The following is a 17,934-nucleotide window of genomic DNA, read 5'->3' on the forward strand; positions in this document are numbered from 1 at the left end:
ATGGAGCTACTAAAAGATTAATTTAACCCCACAATGTTTCATTAGTATCTGACCCCGCATTTCTGCATGAATATGTATGACTGCGTGAAGAACAAAGTTGGAGAGTAACTCACGGTTGAGAAGCTCTGAAGTTACAACCCTACCGCTGTAATGTTTCACCCTTGGACATCCAGCTGGGGCCACACCTCACTAAGATGACTTCAGAGGGGTCTGATCAGGGATTCATCAAAGCGGCAAGCAGTTAGCTCTGTAATCACATCAGGGAAGACCTTATCATAAGCACATGGTGTCCTTCCCATCCTGGGCCTCTGTGACCCCTGGCAAGTGCAAGCTGACCCCCTGAGCCAGGACAGCGAGCAGTGCTGAGGCATCACAGACTCCACCACTCCCTACCCTCAGTTTTTCCTCTCTCCTAGCCCTTTGCACGTCGTAACTGAAGCCTTGCCAGCCTTTTTAGAAGGCTGGTGTTCAATTATTGTTTGGCGTCCTGACAATATTTTTTGAAACATGAGCAGAGAAGGGAAATGGTGAGTTTTAAACAATGTATAAGTTGGCTGCCATTGAATAGAATTTCCCAGCACAAAGAGAAGATGCTTCTTTAGGCTGTTCTCTCTTCCAAATTATACAAGGCTGCTGCAAACAATTGAGTTGGCAAAGTTTCTCAACAGGGATTAGAAATAGCTTTCATAATTAAAACCATACAGCAAGCTCAAAACTGAAGTTATAGCTGTCCTAGTAATAACACTAAGATGCATTTGAGAGGTATTACATATGAAATCTAAAGATGTTAAAATTTGAGTCTGATGCACTGAAAATCTTCCAATTCCTCCCCTTTTGCAGTAGTTACCTGCTGTCGTTCACGAATTCATGCTCTGGTGTCAAGGGCTTTCCACAAATGCCACTTGTGGAGCACTATTACCTCCCTCCTCTACGAAAACCACTGCTGAAGTCAGGTTTTACATTGCCAAGACCTCACTAATTTGAAGCAAAATGTATCTATGAAAAATGCATTAAAATGAATGGCATCTGGTATGGTGAGTTATTAAATGGTACAAATTTAGAATGCTGAGTTTACAAACTAATTAATAAGCATTAACTCTCCTACTTATTTGTGGAAATTTGCTAAGTTACACTACAGTTTGCAATAATATTGCTTTTTGAGAGTGATTTACAGGACAAACATAGAAAATACGTGGCAATGAAAACCAGTGAGATGCCTCACAAAACAGATTTCTGGGATTTTACACCTACACGGAGGTGCTGTGAATAGCCATAGAACTGTACAGCATAAACACATCATCACTACCAAACTGCTCTGGTGAAATCTCACATCTGTGTGAAACGAATAGTCCATCCTTCTTCCATCTGGGGCCTCAGATCAGCATTTCTGCTTTTTTCCCAGCAAACCAGTATCCCTCTCCCTTCCCAACCGTGCATCTTGCTCCTTTTCTCTCCCAACTCCAGAGCCAAGCATTCAGCAGTACAGACACAGAGATGTGAGATGAGCAAGAAGCACAACTCTGGCGAAGCCAAAGTGCTGCTTCCCTGTGTCTGCACCCCTGGCATGCTCCTCCCCACCACCATCCTCCCACTCTGAGGGGCAGCATCTCAGGTACGACTCTTGTTTCTGGCTGCAAGGTGAAGCTTGAGGTACAGGCTGCATGTCCCTGCGAGGGACGTGCCTGCTCCTCTGCCTCTCTGTGATCCCAGCTGCTCAGTTTGGCCAGACCAGAAAATCCTGCTGCTAAAGGGTATGTCAGAACACACCGACCTGAGAGAAAAGCAACAAACTGAGGGCAGCGAAAGGCTGGTTTGTATCAGTGCAAAAGATGAATTTGGCTCAAGCGAATAAAATATTTAGCTAGGCAAATGCTCACACCCTTTACTCATTACCATTAAATAGCTGAGATTGGACTGAAATTATTCTGCTGGACTCTATTCATAATAGGGGTTTATTTCTTGAAACAGATTTCCCAAAAACGGTAGGAAACAATCATCTCCATTCTACAACACATATTAATGGGAAAAAAATGCCCCATAGGTAGGTACAGGACTGGTGAACCAGAAATTCCAGACATTTAGCGATACAAATTAATGATGTAGCAGCCTAATTTTTAGATACAGAACTACAATACCGGAACTCAGAAACCAGAAATTATGTACCTATGCTCCAACCACAAAAAAACAAGTCAGGAACCTTAAAACAAGAATATAAAAACCCACTCCTCTTAGCACCTCCAGGTTGTTCCTCAGCTACTGATGGGCTTAAACAAAGCAGGCTCCCAATTTCTGCCTCTGTGCAGAATACAAACACCTCTATCCACCCTACAAACTACAAAATCCCATCTCTCCAGTCCATTCCGTCTTTTGGCAGAACAGAGAAATCAATGGAGAAATCAGCTTGTAAATCAAACCAACACAAACTCAGTGGTTCAGCTGAGGGGGAAGAATTCTTGAATTCCAGGGCCCATTCATATAGACATTTCTGCATTTAATATTAAAAATCAGCCCCGGCAGCAGGGCTCACCAAATCCCTGCTGGTGAGGTTCCAAACCATCTCCCTTTTCTCCTGCCTGCACAGCCCAAGTTTTGCCATCCTTCTGCATGTTAACACCATTGCAGTACCCACCTCAGGGCACCTTCTTTCGTGGTTGGCATCTGGGCTCAGAAAGGGAGTGACATGGGGATTCCCATTCCAAGGTAAATATATATATCACCTGCTAACCGAACAGGTTGACATAACCTACACCTCTGTCCCCAGACTGGTCCCAGCAACCACCTTTTGTCAGATTCATGCACAGCTTCAGCAGGAAGTTGTGCATGCATGCAGGGTGCCAGCATTAGAAAGATGTGGACCAGGAGGAATTCTTCACCGTGAGTGTAGTGAGGCACTGGGACAGGTTGCCCAGAGAAGCTGGGGATGCCCCATCCCTGGACGTGTTCAACACCAGGTTGAATGAGGCCCTGAGCAACCTGATCTAGTGGGTGGCATCCCTGCCTATGGTGAGGGGGGTGGAGTCAGATAATCTTTGAGGTCCCTTCCAACCCAGCCAATTCTATGACTGATTTTTGGGGAAAAGCTTTTGGCACTCTCGCAGCACAGCCCTGCTGCTTATCAATTGAATCTGACCAGCAGGTGGAGACAAAAGATCAGGTTAAGACATACAACAAAATAATGCTGCTGCTGTTGGACTTCCTGGAGCCTCGACCCACCTGCAGGATGAAGACACAGCAGGGCAGCCAAGTTTATTGCAAAAAGAGAGGGAGAGAGAGAGAGGGAAGGAGGCAGAGCAGCACTTCCTTTTTTTTTTTTTTTTTTTTTTTTAACGGGAAGTGTGGGAAGAAAAGGGAGAAGGGCATGTGGGCTTCTTCCCTTCACAGTACCAGCTCCTGCCACAGACAGGGGACAGCGGAGCCTGCAGTGCTCTGAGGAAGGGACAACACCAAGGGCACCCCCCTGCCAATGGAGAGGAAATGAACAGTATAGACATAACAAGACTCCCACCCCTACAGAGTGCTGGGCCCACCGCCGTTGCAGAGACCCCCACGGCGCTAGACCCAGTTCCTACAGCTCTGCATCCCCCCCAGGCCCTATTAGAACACCCCAGGCCCTATAAGGTTCCTCTCAAGTCCCATAAAGGCCCCCCCCACCACCCTCCGCAGATCCCTCCGGGCCCCATAAAGACCCTCCGAGGCTCACTTTATCTCCCCCCAAACCCCGTAAGGACCCCTCAGGCCCCATAAGCTCCCCTCAGATCCCATAAAGGCCCCATAAGGGCCCCCCCAGACTCCTCTAGGCCACATAAGGACCCCTGAGATCCCCTTAATTCCCCCCCAGGGCCCATAAAGACCCTCCGAGGCCCCCTTCATCCCCCCCCAGACCCCATAAGGGCCCCTCAGGCCCTATAAATCCCCCCTCAGATCCCGTAAAGGCCCCATAAGGGCCCCCCCAGACCCCTCTAGGCCACATAAGGACCCCTGAGACCCCCTTAATTCCCCCCTAGGGCCCATATAGACCCCCCAAGGCCCCCTTCATCCCCCCTCAAACCCCGTAAGGGCCCTCCAAGGCCCCTTTCGCCCACCCCCAGACCCCATAAGGACCCCTCAGGCCCTATAAAGCTCCCCTTAGATCCCATAAAGGCCCCATAAGGGCCCCCCCCAGACCCCTGAGACCCCCTTAATTCCCTCCCAGGGCCCACAAGGACCCTCCGAGGCCCCTTTCATCCACCCCCAGACCCCATAAGGGCCCCTCAGGCCCTATAAAGCTCCCCTCAGATCCCATAAAGGCCCCATAAGGGCACCCCCAGACCCCATGAGGGTCCCCTTCATCCCCCCTCAGATGCCATAAGGCCACCCAAGGCCCCCTTCATCTCCCCCAGACCCCATAAGAGCCCCTTCAGGCCTCCCCCCGGCCCCATAACGAGCCCTCAGGCCGCCATGATGGCTGCGGCCCCTCCCCCACCCCCCCAGGCACCTGCGCGCACCGCCCGCCGCGCATGCGCAGAACCGCCCCTCCCGTTCCCATAGCAACCGAGGCGCGCGTCCCCACCGGCCGCCGGCCCTCACCGCCTCCCTCGCCTGGCGGGCGGCTCGCAGCGCCCCGCATGGCAGCTCCATCACGGCGGGCGGCGGGGCAGGGATGGGCGGCGGAGAGCTCCGGAACCCGCTGGCGGCAGCCACCGGCCGCCACAAGCCGCCGAGGCCCGCCGCCACCGGCACTCCCTCCCGCAGCCAATCGGCGCGCCAGGTGGTGGAAGATTGATCGGCGAATTAGCCAATGGGTTATGGAGAAGGAGACGGTAGGTTGCAGGACGGCCAATCGCCGTGGGGAGGGAAGGCGGGGCTGGCGGCGGGGCTGGCCAATCGCCGCCGGGCTTACCTGAGCGGTGCGGTGTGGTGTTTTGGCGGGCGGCGCCCGCCGGTACAAGGAGAGGGGAAGCGAAGTGAAGTGAGGCAAAATTAAGTGAAATAAAGCAAAATAAAGCACAATAAGGCAAAATAAAACAAGTTGTGACAACATAAAGCAAATTATCACGAAATCACAGGCAGCCCCGCGCAGCGCTAAGCACGTCCCGCTCACCTAGGCGGGCTCTGTCATGGTGCCGGCCGTTAACATGGAGGCCAACGGTCCGGTGCTGAGGGGGCGCCGAGAGAGCGCCGAGAGGGGCCCCCCTCGGAGCGGTTCCATATAAAATAGCGTTAAAGCACCCCGCACACCAGCTCCTCTCCCCAAAAGTTGCCGTCCCCTGGGGGCTAACACAAGCTTTCTGCGCCTTCAACCTTTCTCACTACTTCTCTTGAAGTCCACACACCTCTTGTTAAAACTCTCAACACGCCCTGCTCTCAGGGATGTCTAGGCAAAAGCATGACTGCGTCAGACATTAACTGCCCAGCCAGCAGAGCTACTCTCATGTTGCACTTCAATCCTGTTAAGCGTGTAATTTAATACGTATCTTTTAAATTCAATTTTTACCATAAAACATGGTCTTTCCAAAGTGGATCAGATTGATATCGCAGTATCCAACTTCAGTCCGCTCTCACTTTCTGTTTAATTTTGTGGCATTAACGCTGCAGTAGAATAGGTAATGGGTTCATTTTCCATTATTGGGTACTTTTCTTTTATGGCTCTGAAAGAGAAGTTCCTGTAATTGAAGTTAGTATTCAAGTCATCCCAATTAGGTTTCCAAGATCATATCATCACTGTTGAGAGAATAGCCTGGGTTCTTGGCTTTGCTTGACTGGAGAGAGTTTTCTGCATCTCTTTTAAAAGGGTAGAGGCATCTTAATGTGCTGTTTGCTGCTGTTTTGGTGGAAAAAAAGAGTCTCCTCGATCCTTAGAACACAGACTTGAGGATAATTTTCACCATATGTTTGTAAAAGAATCTTCCAAACTGTCTTTAGAGACAAATGCTCACCCACAATCAGGGAGGCCTTTCTCAGGACTGTGAAACATCCATGAAAGCTCCAGTCTGTCCTTACCAGCTAAAATCTGCAGGGACAGACTGCTATATCCAACTAGCACTGACTGTCAGGATCAAGGTGTTCACAAGCAATTCAACAGCCTACAAAAGACATTGCTAGGGCACTCATCTAGGCCTTAAATTTAATAGGCATTTAATAAAAATAACAATGGTTGGATAAGCAACTTCATAGTCAACATTTAAATATTTCACTTGTATGCTAATTACTAAAATATAGCTGTATATCAGTATACTAGGATAGGCAAGTGAAATTAATTAATATACATTTCATCATCAAAAATGATTAGAATATAAAAAAAATAGAGGAGAGCAAATTAGATTTCTAATTTACATTTTATTCTGGTAAGAACATGTGTACTAAGTTTGTTATCTCTTTAGCTATATATATAAATTCACTGCATGTCTTGACATAACAGACACAATATTATGTCCTATCTAAGCTCTGTTTTTATCAATTAGCAGGGTAACAGAAAATGCAGATACAAAGCATCCACGTGGAGATTTCTTTCTAATATGAAGTATCCTACTCAGGGCTTCTCATCTCCAGTCAAAGTCCAAATTTTTACAGGCAGCAGAGCAAACAAGTGGGCCTGTAAAGCTCCGTATGCCCCTCTAGAGCTAACAGAAGAAGGGAAGATGTTCAGCATCACTTGATTACAATTTCTCATCTACTTTCCTTGGTGTTAATTTAAAAAGTAAATGGCTATGGGATAGGAAAGACAATTAATTAAGAAGCCTAAGGCTGCCATTGCAAAGTTTTTTTTTTCTTTAAATACAGCACATGCAAAACATATTTTCAAACCTTCTCTCTCCCCATCCTATCACTGCTTGTAATTCATAATCAGTTGCCTATTAGCAGCTGCTTCAGCAGCACAGGAGGAGTTAATTGAGATATAATGCTGATGAGTGTAATTTATGCAATGTTGGGAGTTGTTTTTTGTTTGTTTGTTTGTTTTTCTTTTTTTTTAACCATCTGCAATGTTTGTGGGAAGCAGGGGGGAATAGGCAGATATTCAGATGTCAGTCTTTCAGTAGGTATTGTAGCTGTGCAAGTCAGTGCTTGTATGTGTAGTCCTGGAATATGGCTGCATAGTCCTGGAAAGACTACTAGAGAAGGTTGAAGCCCAGCTGTATGATTTTGTTCTAACAAGCCTGACTACTTAGAGGGCAGATGCTTAGCTCCTCTAGATCCCCACAGAATCACAGAATCATCTAGGTTGGAAGAGATGTCCAAGATCACCAATCTGTGACCTAACACTAACAAGTCCTCCACTAAACCATATCACTAAGCTCTTGATAGCCACTCCTCATAAGATGTGTTCTCCAGACCCCTCACCAGCTTCGTTGCTCTTCTCTGGACCCGCTCAAGCACCTCGATGTCCTTCTTGTAGCGAGGGGCCCAAAACTGAACACAGTACTCGAGGTGCAGCCTCATCAGAGCCGAGTACAGGGGGATAATCACTTCCCTAGCCCTGCTGACCACACTGTTTCTGATACAAACCAGGATGCTGTTGGCCTTCTTGGCCACCTGAGCACACTGCTGGCTCATATTCAGCCAAATATCAACCAATTTGATATTATCTTTAACATCTTACCCTAATTAGAGCTTATTAGAAAAAGAAACCAACTACCACTGTGATACCCTACTGGATGGGGGTAAAAATTAGCTGCTTTGGAAAAAGCTGCTAAGATGGCTCACTGTCTGAGGTGGTTAGGTAAGTAGGAAAGTCTTAAAAAATCTGTAGTGAAGAGTTAGAGCAAAAGGAGAGATGGGTTCTAGTTCTTGGAACACTTAGAAGTGGGAGATCTGGGAGAATGTTGGTTTGGAGACAGGATAATGGAAGAAAAGAAAGGTCTGTGTCTTTTGCTTTTGTTGAGTAAGAAACTAGCAAAAAGCTTAAGCAGTATGGAGTAATTGTTTTTTCAAGGGTATGACCCCCATAAAAACTAGCAGAAAGGTTATAAAGAAAAACTGGCCTGGGGGGGGGGGAAGCTCTTTTCTTTAATTGAAAAATTACAGATAGGCTGTCAAGTAAGGTTATCTTGTGAATGCGTGGCATTAAAACACAAACTATAATCTTTCTGCTGTTATCTCAGTGAATATGGGGAGTGAGATAAATAGGGAGGTTTAAAGATTTGGTTATGATTTGAGAGGTGAGTGTAAGTGAGAAAAGAAATATCTAGCTCTGGTGTGGGTTTGAACACTGCTGTTTCTATGTGCATTTGAAGGAAGAAAGATGTGAGAGTATTCTGAAAGAAGAGAGAAAGCTTTGGTCTGGCCTGTGCTGCTGGGTGCTTTAATGATCTAAGAGCTCCTAACCTGTGGATTGCCTCTTTAGTCTGGTGTTGGAATGCAGAGAAAAAGAAATGTCTGATAGACTTGCTTAGTTCACTAAATTGAACTTATGCAATGGTGTGGTAGAGAACACATTTTACTAGACTACAAGCTGCAAATTTCTCAATTCCTCCTTTTGATTAAAAAAAAGGGGGGGGGGGGGCGGGGACTTTGGAAATACTGAAGTCCTTATGTTTAAGTCTTCAAGGAAATGACTATTGCAAGACCAAGTATAGGATCAGTTTGTGTAGTCAAGGACTAGCTGTCTGTGGTTTAAAGCTTATGGTTTAAAGCTTTATCACTTTAAGGGGTTTGTCTTGGACTAGCTGATAATGAATAAAAAAGGAAAGCCTGAGTCAAATGGCTACTACAAAATTACCCTTAGTAATGCTAATTATTGAATTCCAATGTTACTGGAACATGTAAGGATATTGAGTGACTGTAGCTAGCGTGTATGGCAGGCATCGATACCTGCTATAAAAGCTGAGAAGCTTATTGACAGCTGTGCTGAGTGGGGATATGTATTGGAGTCCTGCGATACCCTTTCCTTTCTCTGCTGCCCCAGGGTGCCAGAATCGTCTCTGCTATCAGTTTCCAAAACTGTCTGCCAGAATACCTCCTAGTGAAGCTGGACTTGGCCCGTTAAGAGGCTCCTGGCTTGGTGTACCCAATTTGTTCCGAGGTATTTTGTGGCTTAGTCACCGCTCTGAGCCTGTTAGTCTCAAAAAATGCTGCCTTTTGGTTCGTACAGGAAAGCGTATTTTATGTTTCAGACCTTTTTTTTCCCAATGTTTCTCCAACTTCTTGTTTCAGTCGGTTTGGCTGCTTGCCTACTTTTTGGCTCAGTTTTTGCTTCTTATTGGAATAAACCAGTTGTTTGGCTTAATGGCTCGGTTGCCAGTGAAACTGAATATTGTGACTAGGTAATTATTGTGACTAGATAATGATCTCTGGCTGCTTTTGAAAATAGTATTCTCAGCTGCACCTCAATGTTTATTTTTCTGTAAATGTCTCAGTGTTTCCCTTACAGCAGGAAACCCATTATCCACTTCTTCAGTTTACTGCCAGTGACATTTTTGCCTCATTTTTTATTAATAAAACGTGTCACATTATCACTGTAACACAAATGATGTGTTTTGGGTTAGACGGACAAAACTAGGAAAGCCATAAAATTACCGCTGGAGCCCGATCTTCTCATTTAACACCCCAGCACCACAAGCCTACCCCAGCTTTTGGTGCACAATTCCGTGTGAGGACGCCTGCATATTTAGGGTGCCGATGGCTGAAATGCGGGGCCCGGAGGGCTCCTAGCGGGTACCTAGAAGATATATTTACGTGTTTAAACTTAATTTGGGGGCAAAAAGCAGCGCCCGGGGGTGCGGGACGGCGCCTCACAGCGACGCCCCCCGCAGCCCGCCGCCCTGAGGCGGGGCAGCCCCTCAGCTGCTCGGCGTCCCGCGGGCCGCCCTCTCCCTTCGACCGGGGGGGGGGGGGGGGGGGGGTGCGGCCTGAAGGGCTTTTAATTTCGAATTTATTCACTCATTTTTTTTTTATTTTTTTAACATTTTTCCCCTCCCCCCGCTTTGCCGGAGCCGCCCTCTCCCCGTCACGTGGCGGGGGCGCGCACCGGGTGCACGATGGTGGTGGTGGCGGCGGCGGCGGCGGGGCCCGGCGACGGCGGCGGCGGCGGGAGGAGGCGCGGGTAGAAAATGGCGGATTTCGAGGAGCTGCGGGTGAGGAGGCAGAGGCGCGGCGGGGGCGCCCGGCTCTGTGTGAGGGGGTGCGTGGGCTCTACCCCGGCCTTCCCCCCCCCCACACCCCATGGGAGGAGAGGCCCCGGAGCGAGGCCGGTTTATTCCTTTATATTTCTTTTTATTATTTATTTTTCTTCTTCTTCCCTTTCACGATTTCTTTCTTAGAAGCCGGGGCGGCTGGCTGCCCGTGGCCCGAACCGGGCTGGGAGGCGGTAGAGGGGCTCGTCTCTGAGGGAAACGCAAATATTTCCTCGCGGACATGTTGTCTTTAACCTTTTATGTTACAGCTTTTGCGTGACAGGCTCCGGCAGGGGGGTGTCCCTTTGGGGGGGGGGAGGGTTAGGTGTGTCCACAAAGAGCTGGCTGCGGCGCTTAGCGCATTTCTTCCTTCACGGTTTTTTTTTTTTTTATTATTTTATTTATTTATTTATTTTTGGCCCCTTTGGTGAGAGGGGAAGCCTTGCCCTTGCCCCGCATCCCCACCTGCAGCAGCGCTGCCGGCTGAATACCTCACGGCAGCCGGAGCCCTCCCTGCCCCCCAGCCGGACTCTGCTGTGGGGAGGATAAAAAGAATAAAAAAAAAGCCAGCGAGATATGTGGGCTGCTGAGTTTGGGTTCCGTGTAGGGAAAGGTCTGATGTCTAACAGTCCGATCAGTGGTGAGAAATGTGCTGCAATCACCAGAGAATTCCCTACGCCAGGGCTCCTTCAGCACCAGCGCTGCCCTGGTGTGGGCGAGGAGCTCGGTGGCGAACACCTCAGGGCGAGAGCTGCATCTCCCTGCTGGAGGAAGCGGTGCTCTTTCTCAGTCCTGGGTTTAAGAAGCATTGCCGTATTTCTTCCTCTCGGTTGTTAAAAGGTTATTTTTAATCTGCGCTTGCATGTTTTCTTGCTTACTGTTCTGACTCACTTGGAGCCTGCTTTTTAAGAGCTTTCGGAGGGTGTAGCTCTGGAGGTGGCTAAACCCCTGCTGTTAACCCCAGCACGGATTGCTCTCCTCTTCGTAGCTCTTCCTGAGGTTTGAGCCAGGGCCATGATTTGCATTTTCCGAAGCTCTGTGTTCCTTTATCTAGATACGCCTAAGTATTGACAGATAGTTTGGGAATTGGGTACCTACATGCCTTTGAGATTGTGTGCATCTGAGGTGCTTGCCAAGAGTATCACAGGAAATATGGAGGGGAAAAGGGAACAGGATTTCAGGCCAACTTCAGGGCTCTCCTTTCTTCACTGGAAATAAAGTATCAGCACTTAAAAAACAAAGTGCTAGTCTGAACAGATGCCTCCTGGTGTTTCCATTCATCTTACTTGTAACCTGGAGTGCCTTGGAAATGAGTGCCTTAGCTTGGAGCTTCTCTAGATGTCTGATAAACGTGCAGATGATGGTCCATTTTGGGAAAGCTCTAATATTTTTTTTGGTAGAGAATATGGTAGATTGCCCCATGCCTTTGAGGCCTTTACTGAGGTTAAGTGTCGTGTCTTTCCCCCCCCTTTTTTTTTTCCTTTTTGGAAAGAGGATATGTTCGGCTATGTTTTCTTGAACACTATGCACTTGGTTTGTAGGTTTGTTTCACTTCTGACAACCACTTCTTCCTGCTTTTGGTCAAAGAGGAGATATTACCAGACATTACTTGATCTTTGGGAGTGATCTTAAACTACTGCTTCATAGAATAACATATGGGGTGTTTTTATGGCAGTATTGTTTGCTGTCATGTTCATTGCAGTATCCTGTAGTATGTGATCTCTGCCTGCCTTATAAAAGGCCACTGGGACAATTTGAAGAGTTAAATTTATTTTATTAAGTTGTTCAGGACTTAATAAAACCAGGAGGTCAGAGTTCTCTCTTAAATCTTTTTTTTTTTTTAACTTTTTTTTATGAAGGAAATATAGAGGGTAGCTTCTCTCTATCGTCAAGGTGAAGGATTGTCTTAATATTTGTTAGTACCATCCCTGCCATCCTCTGGATCTTTAAAAATTCTGGGGGCTGTGCTCCAAAGGGACATGGCTGTAGTGGGAGAAAACAGATTCAGAGGAACCTGCTGTTACATCAAGCCTTCTGAAAATCTTTAGGTTTGTGTAAGGATTCAGGAATAGTTGTTCCGATTTTCTAAGATAATGGTGAAAACATCCACTGCAAGGCTTGCACTTCAAGACCTGAGATGTAGAGAGAGAAGTTTCTTCAGATAATCTCCAATTAATTAGTAGCTTTTATTGCATTCTGTAAGTTCCAGTTTCTGAAATATTAAGTTGCAGAGAAGATATGGTGAGCATGTTTAGAGATGCAACTTCTAGACCTGCTGGTCACAGATGCTTTTAAGCATAGCTCATGCCTTTACCCAAAATCTTCACTCATGGGCAGCCTGACAAATGTCAAAGGGGTTACATGAGCAAAGGTGGATGTGGTACAGACATCTGCCGCTTGTGGTGTGTGAATGCTTTGTTTTTTTTGGAACAGAATACACCCAGGAGTGGGAACTGCAGCTCCTTCTGAGAGCCATCTGTGAGAACACGATTCCAGCTCCCACAAATTCTTAATTCACTGAGATTTGGCTTGAAGCTATGGTTTGTGTCCCAGAAAGTACCGTGGATAAGAGGATTGGTTTCGTGTTATTCCTTGGAGGGAGAGCATCTCTTGGGTCCTGAGTTTCTGCTGGCATCTTGACTATTTGGTAACCAATCCATTGTGCTCGCTATCCTTGAACTGTTGCTGATTCCTGGTTTAGAAGATAACAGCTTCAGTCTGATACTCGGTATTTAATCGGATTTTTGAGTAATGTGTTAGTTTCATCTTTATGGAAAAATAAAACCTCTTTAGGCAAATGCCTCTGCCAGAACTAATTTGTGTGACACTAGTGATTGGCTTCAAGGCTGTTCAGAAAAGACACTTCATCAAGAAGAGATGAAAGTGTGCTCTTACAGTGTATGGAGAGTAAAGTCCACAAAATTTACTAGTTCAGGGTTTATAAATGCTGAAAGTCACACTTATAATTGTTGCTGTTACACATCCAGTATTTAAGTGATTAAATATTTGTGAGCTATATGGCTCAGTATTTGAGTACAGAAATTGAAGTCTTGCGCTTAGACCTCTCATTCACAGCATGCTTGGTGTCTTGTCACTCCTCTGACTTCTCCACTTGTCTGAGGGGACAGCGTTTTGCCTGTTTGCCAAGAGAAGTCATACTTAGCGCTGTCCTTCGTGCCAGGAACGCAGCGAAGTGCTGCATTGCTCCTGAGGAATGGGAGAGATGGGGAGCATGCAGCAGAGAAGGCCCTGGTGGGTGCACAACCTATTTAAGTCTTGTCAACAGTAGCGTTCAAACTGGTGACTATACTGTGTTGCAGACGCAAGCCTATATTTTAAAAAGTGGATTCTAAATTGCTAGCCAGGAAGAAAATACTTAGTTATTTTCTTGTGCCCTTTAAAAGTTCATTGCCAAAGCCGCTTTGTACTGGTTCATTTTTGGCTGGGTCCATACCATTGTGTTAAATGCCTACCAGTCTGGGATTTTGATGTAGAAGTCAAGCTCTATGTGTTACTCTGGGGGTAAACATCAAAAATGGGCAGAATAAATACTGACAGGTTTCTGCTGGTGATGCAGTGGTCTTTAGGCTACAATTAGCATTTGGTGTGTTAAGTAATGGTATATTATGATAAGCTATTAACAGTATTTTATCAGAGGTTACCTTGCACTCATATTTCACTTTTTCTGTGCTTTCTAGATGCATAGTTACTTATTCATACCAGTGAGGGCTGTTGTGGTAATTTAAAAGTTTCTTGCATGCAGGATAATTAACAACTAATGATAATGGTTGTGCTGAGATAGGGATGGGGGGAAGAAAGAGGCAATGTAGTTTATGGGGCTTAAAAAATGGGATTGCAATGAAATGAGTCAAGCTTTGTTTTGAGGGACTTGTGAATTGAAAATCCAAAGCCAAATACTGATGTTCATTGTGGTATTGGGTACAGGCAAATTCTCCGGACTTTTACTGTCAAATTTAGGAATCAGGCCAGAGTTGGTCTGAAGTAAAAAGTCCTTGTAGTTCTGAGGACCTAATGGTCATGCTGTTTGAACCCACTGTTAGCACAGACCAGATCTGAAGAAATATGCTGCTTGCTGATACAAATTTAACTGGGGCTGTCTTCATTCTTAGGAATTCCAGTTTTTCATCTCTAGCTAAATCAGCTTCCTGACTACATTTATATCTTTATCTAGAGTCATCACAGAGATCTTCATCTGAAGAAATGAGTTGCTTTTCTTACCAGTGTTACTAATTTCTAGCCCACTCTAAATAAGTACACATGCAAACTTATTGTAAATGATGTTACAGATGTGCTTCTTTGCTGTAATGAGTGGTCAAAAAGGGCTTAACATAAGGAGTAGGACCTTGTGAGGACTGGTGCTTGGTGCTTTCCTTCCCTTTGTAGCTTCCAGACATGTGCAGAAGGCAGTGGGGCTGAAGCAGACTTCTTCATCAGGGACCGACAAGAACTTCTGAGTATGCTTGTGTTGCTTCTCTGAGTTCAAATGTAGGGTTTGCTGCCTGAGCAGCTACAGTTGCACTAGAAGCTAGTTACCAGTGGTTACTGTAAACATTTTTCAAGAATGTTATGTTCATTCATATGAGTACACTGACTATTAAATCATAGGTAGCTTTGGCCAGGCGAGCATGGAGATCAGACCTTGTTCTAGAGATGGTTTTCATCCTTTACTTTGCTCTGAAGCTTGCCTGCCATTAATTCCAGTGGTGTGTCAGCATTTCCTGGACTCCTTAAAATCACGATCCCTCTGAAACGAATGCCATTCCACATACACCTACAGCTTAATGCTTCAGAACAATGTTTCTGCCCATGAATCATGGTTGCTAAAATTTGAAATTAAGAAACAGAATCCCATGAAACATCTGACCTTCAAGTATGAATCTTGGGGGGTGGGAGGGAGGGAATGTTTCCGGAGCATAAAAGTGCTAGAATCACGCAGTCTGATTTTTTTAAATTTCTTAAAGTTCTGTCAAACTACTCTTCATGTTCATGGAGAGACAGTAAAAATAAAATGGCTTTGGTCTTCTGTGTTAAAGCTTTTTATTGGGCTGTGCAGCTGTAAAGAATTTCTCTTAAGAGAAAATTGATGGCATTTACATGACACAACTTGAATGTCTCATCTTAATTCAGTGATGTGAAAAGCATGTTAATAGCTAGGCCGCAGTCTTCTGCAAGATTGCTGGAACCCCAAAAGAAAATAATTTGGTAAGGTTTGTTGGAAATAGATTATCTGTCTTGCACTATGATTATAAATGCTCCTAAGCATATGTTATGTCTCCATAAAACCTTGTTGATTATAACAAGCACCCACTTTGATATGTCTATAAATGGAATAATAAGCTAAACTGCATGGATGAGACTAGCTCTGTCTTTATGCTCACGGTTGCTATTGCCTTAGAGGGAAAGTAGCATCAGTTTTACAGGGGGAAATCTTGCAAAAGACATCATTTAATTATTTCCAGTAAAACTCACTTTTGCAAGATTCTTCTTTCAAAAGCACACGCAAGATTTTTGTGTTGATGGACAAAACCACGTATTTCTGTACTCCCAAGCACTTTAATCGAGGTGTTAATTTAAAATCTTGCTGACTGTGGTACTGAAGACAGGCTGTGTCTTCTAAAATGAAATCCATCTTGTTACAAGATGTTTGTTTGTTGAATTCCCACATAAAATGCTGGCCATTTCAAGGCATGATTGACTGCACATTTCACCTTGATTAACTTGCAGGAATGCACAGAAGGCAGCAGTCAGGGTAACAGAAAGTATTTTGCAAGACATGCTGTTTCCTTAATCTCAATGTAAAGGGTTATTTCATTCATTTGCATTCTGATTATGGTATCCAAATCATGCTTACTGTCTCCATCTGAATTAAAGGCATTGGTGTGGCTGTGAAGCTTGTACCACTATTTATGGAAGCACACAATATGAAGCTCTCAGTAAATTCTTCGGTATCAGTATTATCTTTGACAATTGCCACACTTTCTCTTATGTGGCTTTACTACAAAGCTGTTCCAGACCTTCAAATTATTTATAAAAGTACCCCAAAAAATATTTTTTTCGTCTTTCTTGCTTGTAAGACTAAGGACGAATAGCAAGGGAAGGGCAGGTGGAAACATCCTTGAGCAGCTTGCAAGCTTCACATTTCTTTTGTCTCCATCTCCTCTTCCTGTATTATTTCTCTGTTTAGAGAAGTTGCTGGGATGAAATTAAGATATCTGCTGTTGGTTTCTTCAAGAGTTCGGGTGAGCTGCTCAACACCTCATGTGACACTGCTTTCACCAGCAGCTTTATCTGTGCTGCATTTCTAGATGGGGTTTTGTGGGGAATACCAGCCTGAAGATTGCTCATCTCTCCTCCTGATAGCAGCAGTGCTGTACCCAAATTGGCTGCCTGGAAACATTGAAATGCATGATCTGAAATAAGATATGTCTCCTCAAAAATGAGGAAATAGTGTACCTGGTGGGAATAATGCCAGGGTACTTTAGATGTTGTTTTAGAATGTGTGAATTGATGTGACCTTTTAAAAGGCAGGTCCTGGTTGCTTGCACCTGTTTGCCTGTAGTGGCTCAAGCTGAGTGTTCATCTGGCTCAGTTCCCTGATCTGTCTCCCTGGAGAAATGATCCCCTTGGTGCTCAGGAGAGAGCGGGGAGTTTCTGCCTCCTTCGGGACTGACAGCGGCTGCAACACAGCCGTGTTGAATCTGCAGTTTAAGATGGGATCTGTGTTAGACTACATCCATGTAACTCTGCACTGGAGAGCTGAGGGAAAATAAACCCAAAGCACTGTATTTTGAGAGTTGTATCCCTCCTGAAACCAATGCCCAAAGCTTTACGTATTTTATACTAGACTACTAGTTAAGAGTTGTCAACGCAGCTTTTAAAAATCCATGTTATGCTTGCAGATTCTACTACTACATGCCTTCCATTGGGTCCTTTGTCTGTCAATCCTTGAATCTGGAGTTGGTGCAATGCGGATTAAAGTCAGATGTTTGTTCTTTAAAACTTAAAAAACGTAACCTTCTTGTTACAGTGGGAGTGTCCCACCCAAATAAGAAGACAACTGCCTAGGAGAATCTGGATGATTTTACACCTCTCTAAATAGAGAGCTCCAAGTGCCAGGTGTCCACCTATGCCAGTGTATTGAGTTGTTCTGATCAAGGGAGACAATCACTTTCCCTTGGGTAGTATCTCTTGTTTTAATAAGAATCTTTCTGTGTATAAACTTCATGGTTTGATCCTCAGTCTTCCACAATGAACTCGGATAACCAAGTAAATAGCATCACTTCCTTTGAAGTGATCTTGGAGATGGTACCAGAGCATGGTTTGAAAGGACAGGAAGCTTTCTGTCACAGTCTGGTAGAATCAGTTACATTGTTTAAACAGCGAGTTAGTGTGAAATGGTGTAACTTTAAAGCAGTTTCTGTCTTGCTGTGCCATTCTTTCAAGGGTGAAACCTGATGTGCCTGACTCTGATCAGCCATGCATTTAATGTGCTGCCTGAAATCAAGGACGTTTCAGAATAAGCCATGCAGAACTTAAAATGCTTGCTTATTTTATTTCTTAAAATGTGCTAGAGAACAGATGATAACACTGATTCATTTGCTTTTTTCTTTCATGAAGTGAGACGTTTTGTATCAGACAATGCTTCTGGCTTCCTGTGGAATTCAGATAGCATTGCATTTTTTTGCTGTAGAAACAATTAGATGTCTTTAAAATAAATAGTACAACCAAACTGAACTTTCCTGGACATGTTACTTCTTTGCTTTAAGCTAACTGTACTCTTGTTCTGGGTAGGGGTATGAGTAGAAATATCTAAGGTGACTGCGGA

The 17,934-nt window shown here is 45.1% G+C and overlaps 2 protein-coding genes across 19 annotated transcripts in view; one reads left to right on the forward strand and one right to left on the reverse strand.

Annotated features, from left to right (window-relative positions):
- Nucleotides 1–4,900, reverse strand: part of KATNAL2 (katanin catalytic subunit A1 like 2) — a 31,174-nt gene extending 26,274 nt beyond the window's left edge. For 3 of the 9 annotated variants that reach the window (XM_072031575.1, XM_038171444.2, XM_072031574.1), the window contains exon 1: nt 3,214–3,649. Coding sequence is in view for 1 of the 9 variants with exons in the window: in XM_038171440.2 (XP_038027368.1) it covers nt 4,567–4,617 (51 nt within the window). In the remaining 8 variants the exon portion in view is untranslated. Of the gene's footprint in view, nt 1–113; nt 248–3,213; nt 3,650–4,566; nt 4,707–4,879 lie in introns of those variants that run through there. The other 6 variants (XM_072031576.1, XM_072031572.1, XM_072031573.1 and 3 more) reach the window with 5 other exon arrangements.
- The window catches only part of PIAS2 (protein inhibitor of activated STAT 2), a 35,793-nt gene continuing 22,378 nt past the window's right edge, over nt 4,520–17,934 (forward strand). For 5 of the 10 annotated variants that reach the window (XR_011806009.1, XR_011806010.1, XR_011806007.1 and 2 more), the window contains exon 1: nt 4,520–4,799. Coding sequence is in view for 5 of the 10 variants with exons in the window: in XM_072031569.1 (XP_071887670.1) it covers nt 4,605–4,799 (195 nt within the window). In the remaining 5 variants the exon portion in view is untranslated. Of the gene's footprint in view, nt 4,800–9,874; nt 10,097–17,934 lie in introns of those variants that run through there. The other 5 variants (XM_072031567.1, XM_072031568.1, XM_038171448.2 and 2 more) reach the window with 5 other exon arrangements.

Source organism: Anas platyrhynchos, chromosome Z (genome assembly GCF_047663525.1).
Source record: "Anas platyrhynchos isolate ZD024472 breed Pekin duck chromosome Z, IASCAAS_PekinDuck_T2T, whole genome shotgun sequence".
In the NCBI taxonomy this organism is placed as follows: Eukaryota; Metazoa; Chordata; class Aves; order Anseriformes; family Anatidae; genus Anas; species Anas platyrhynchos.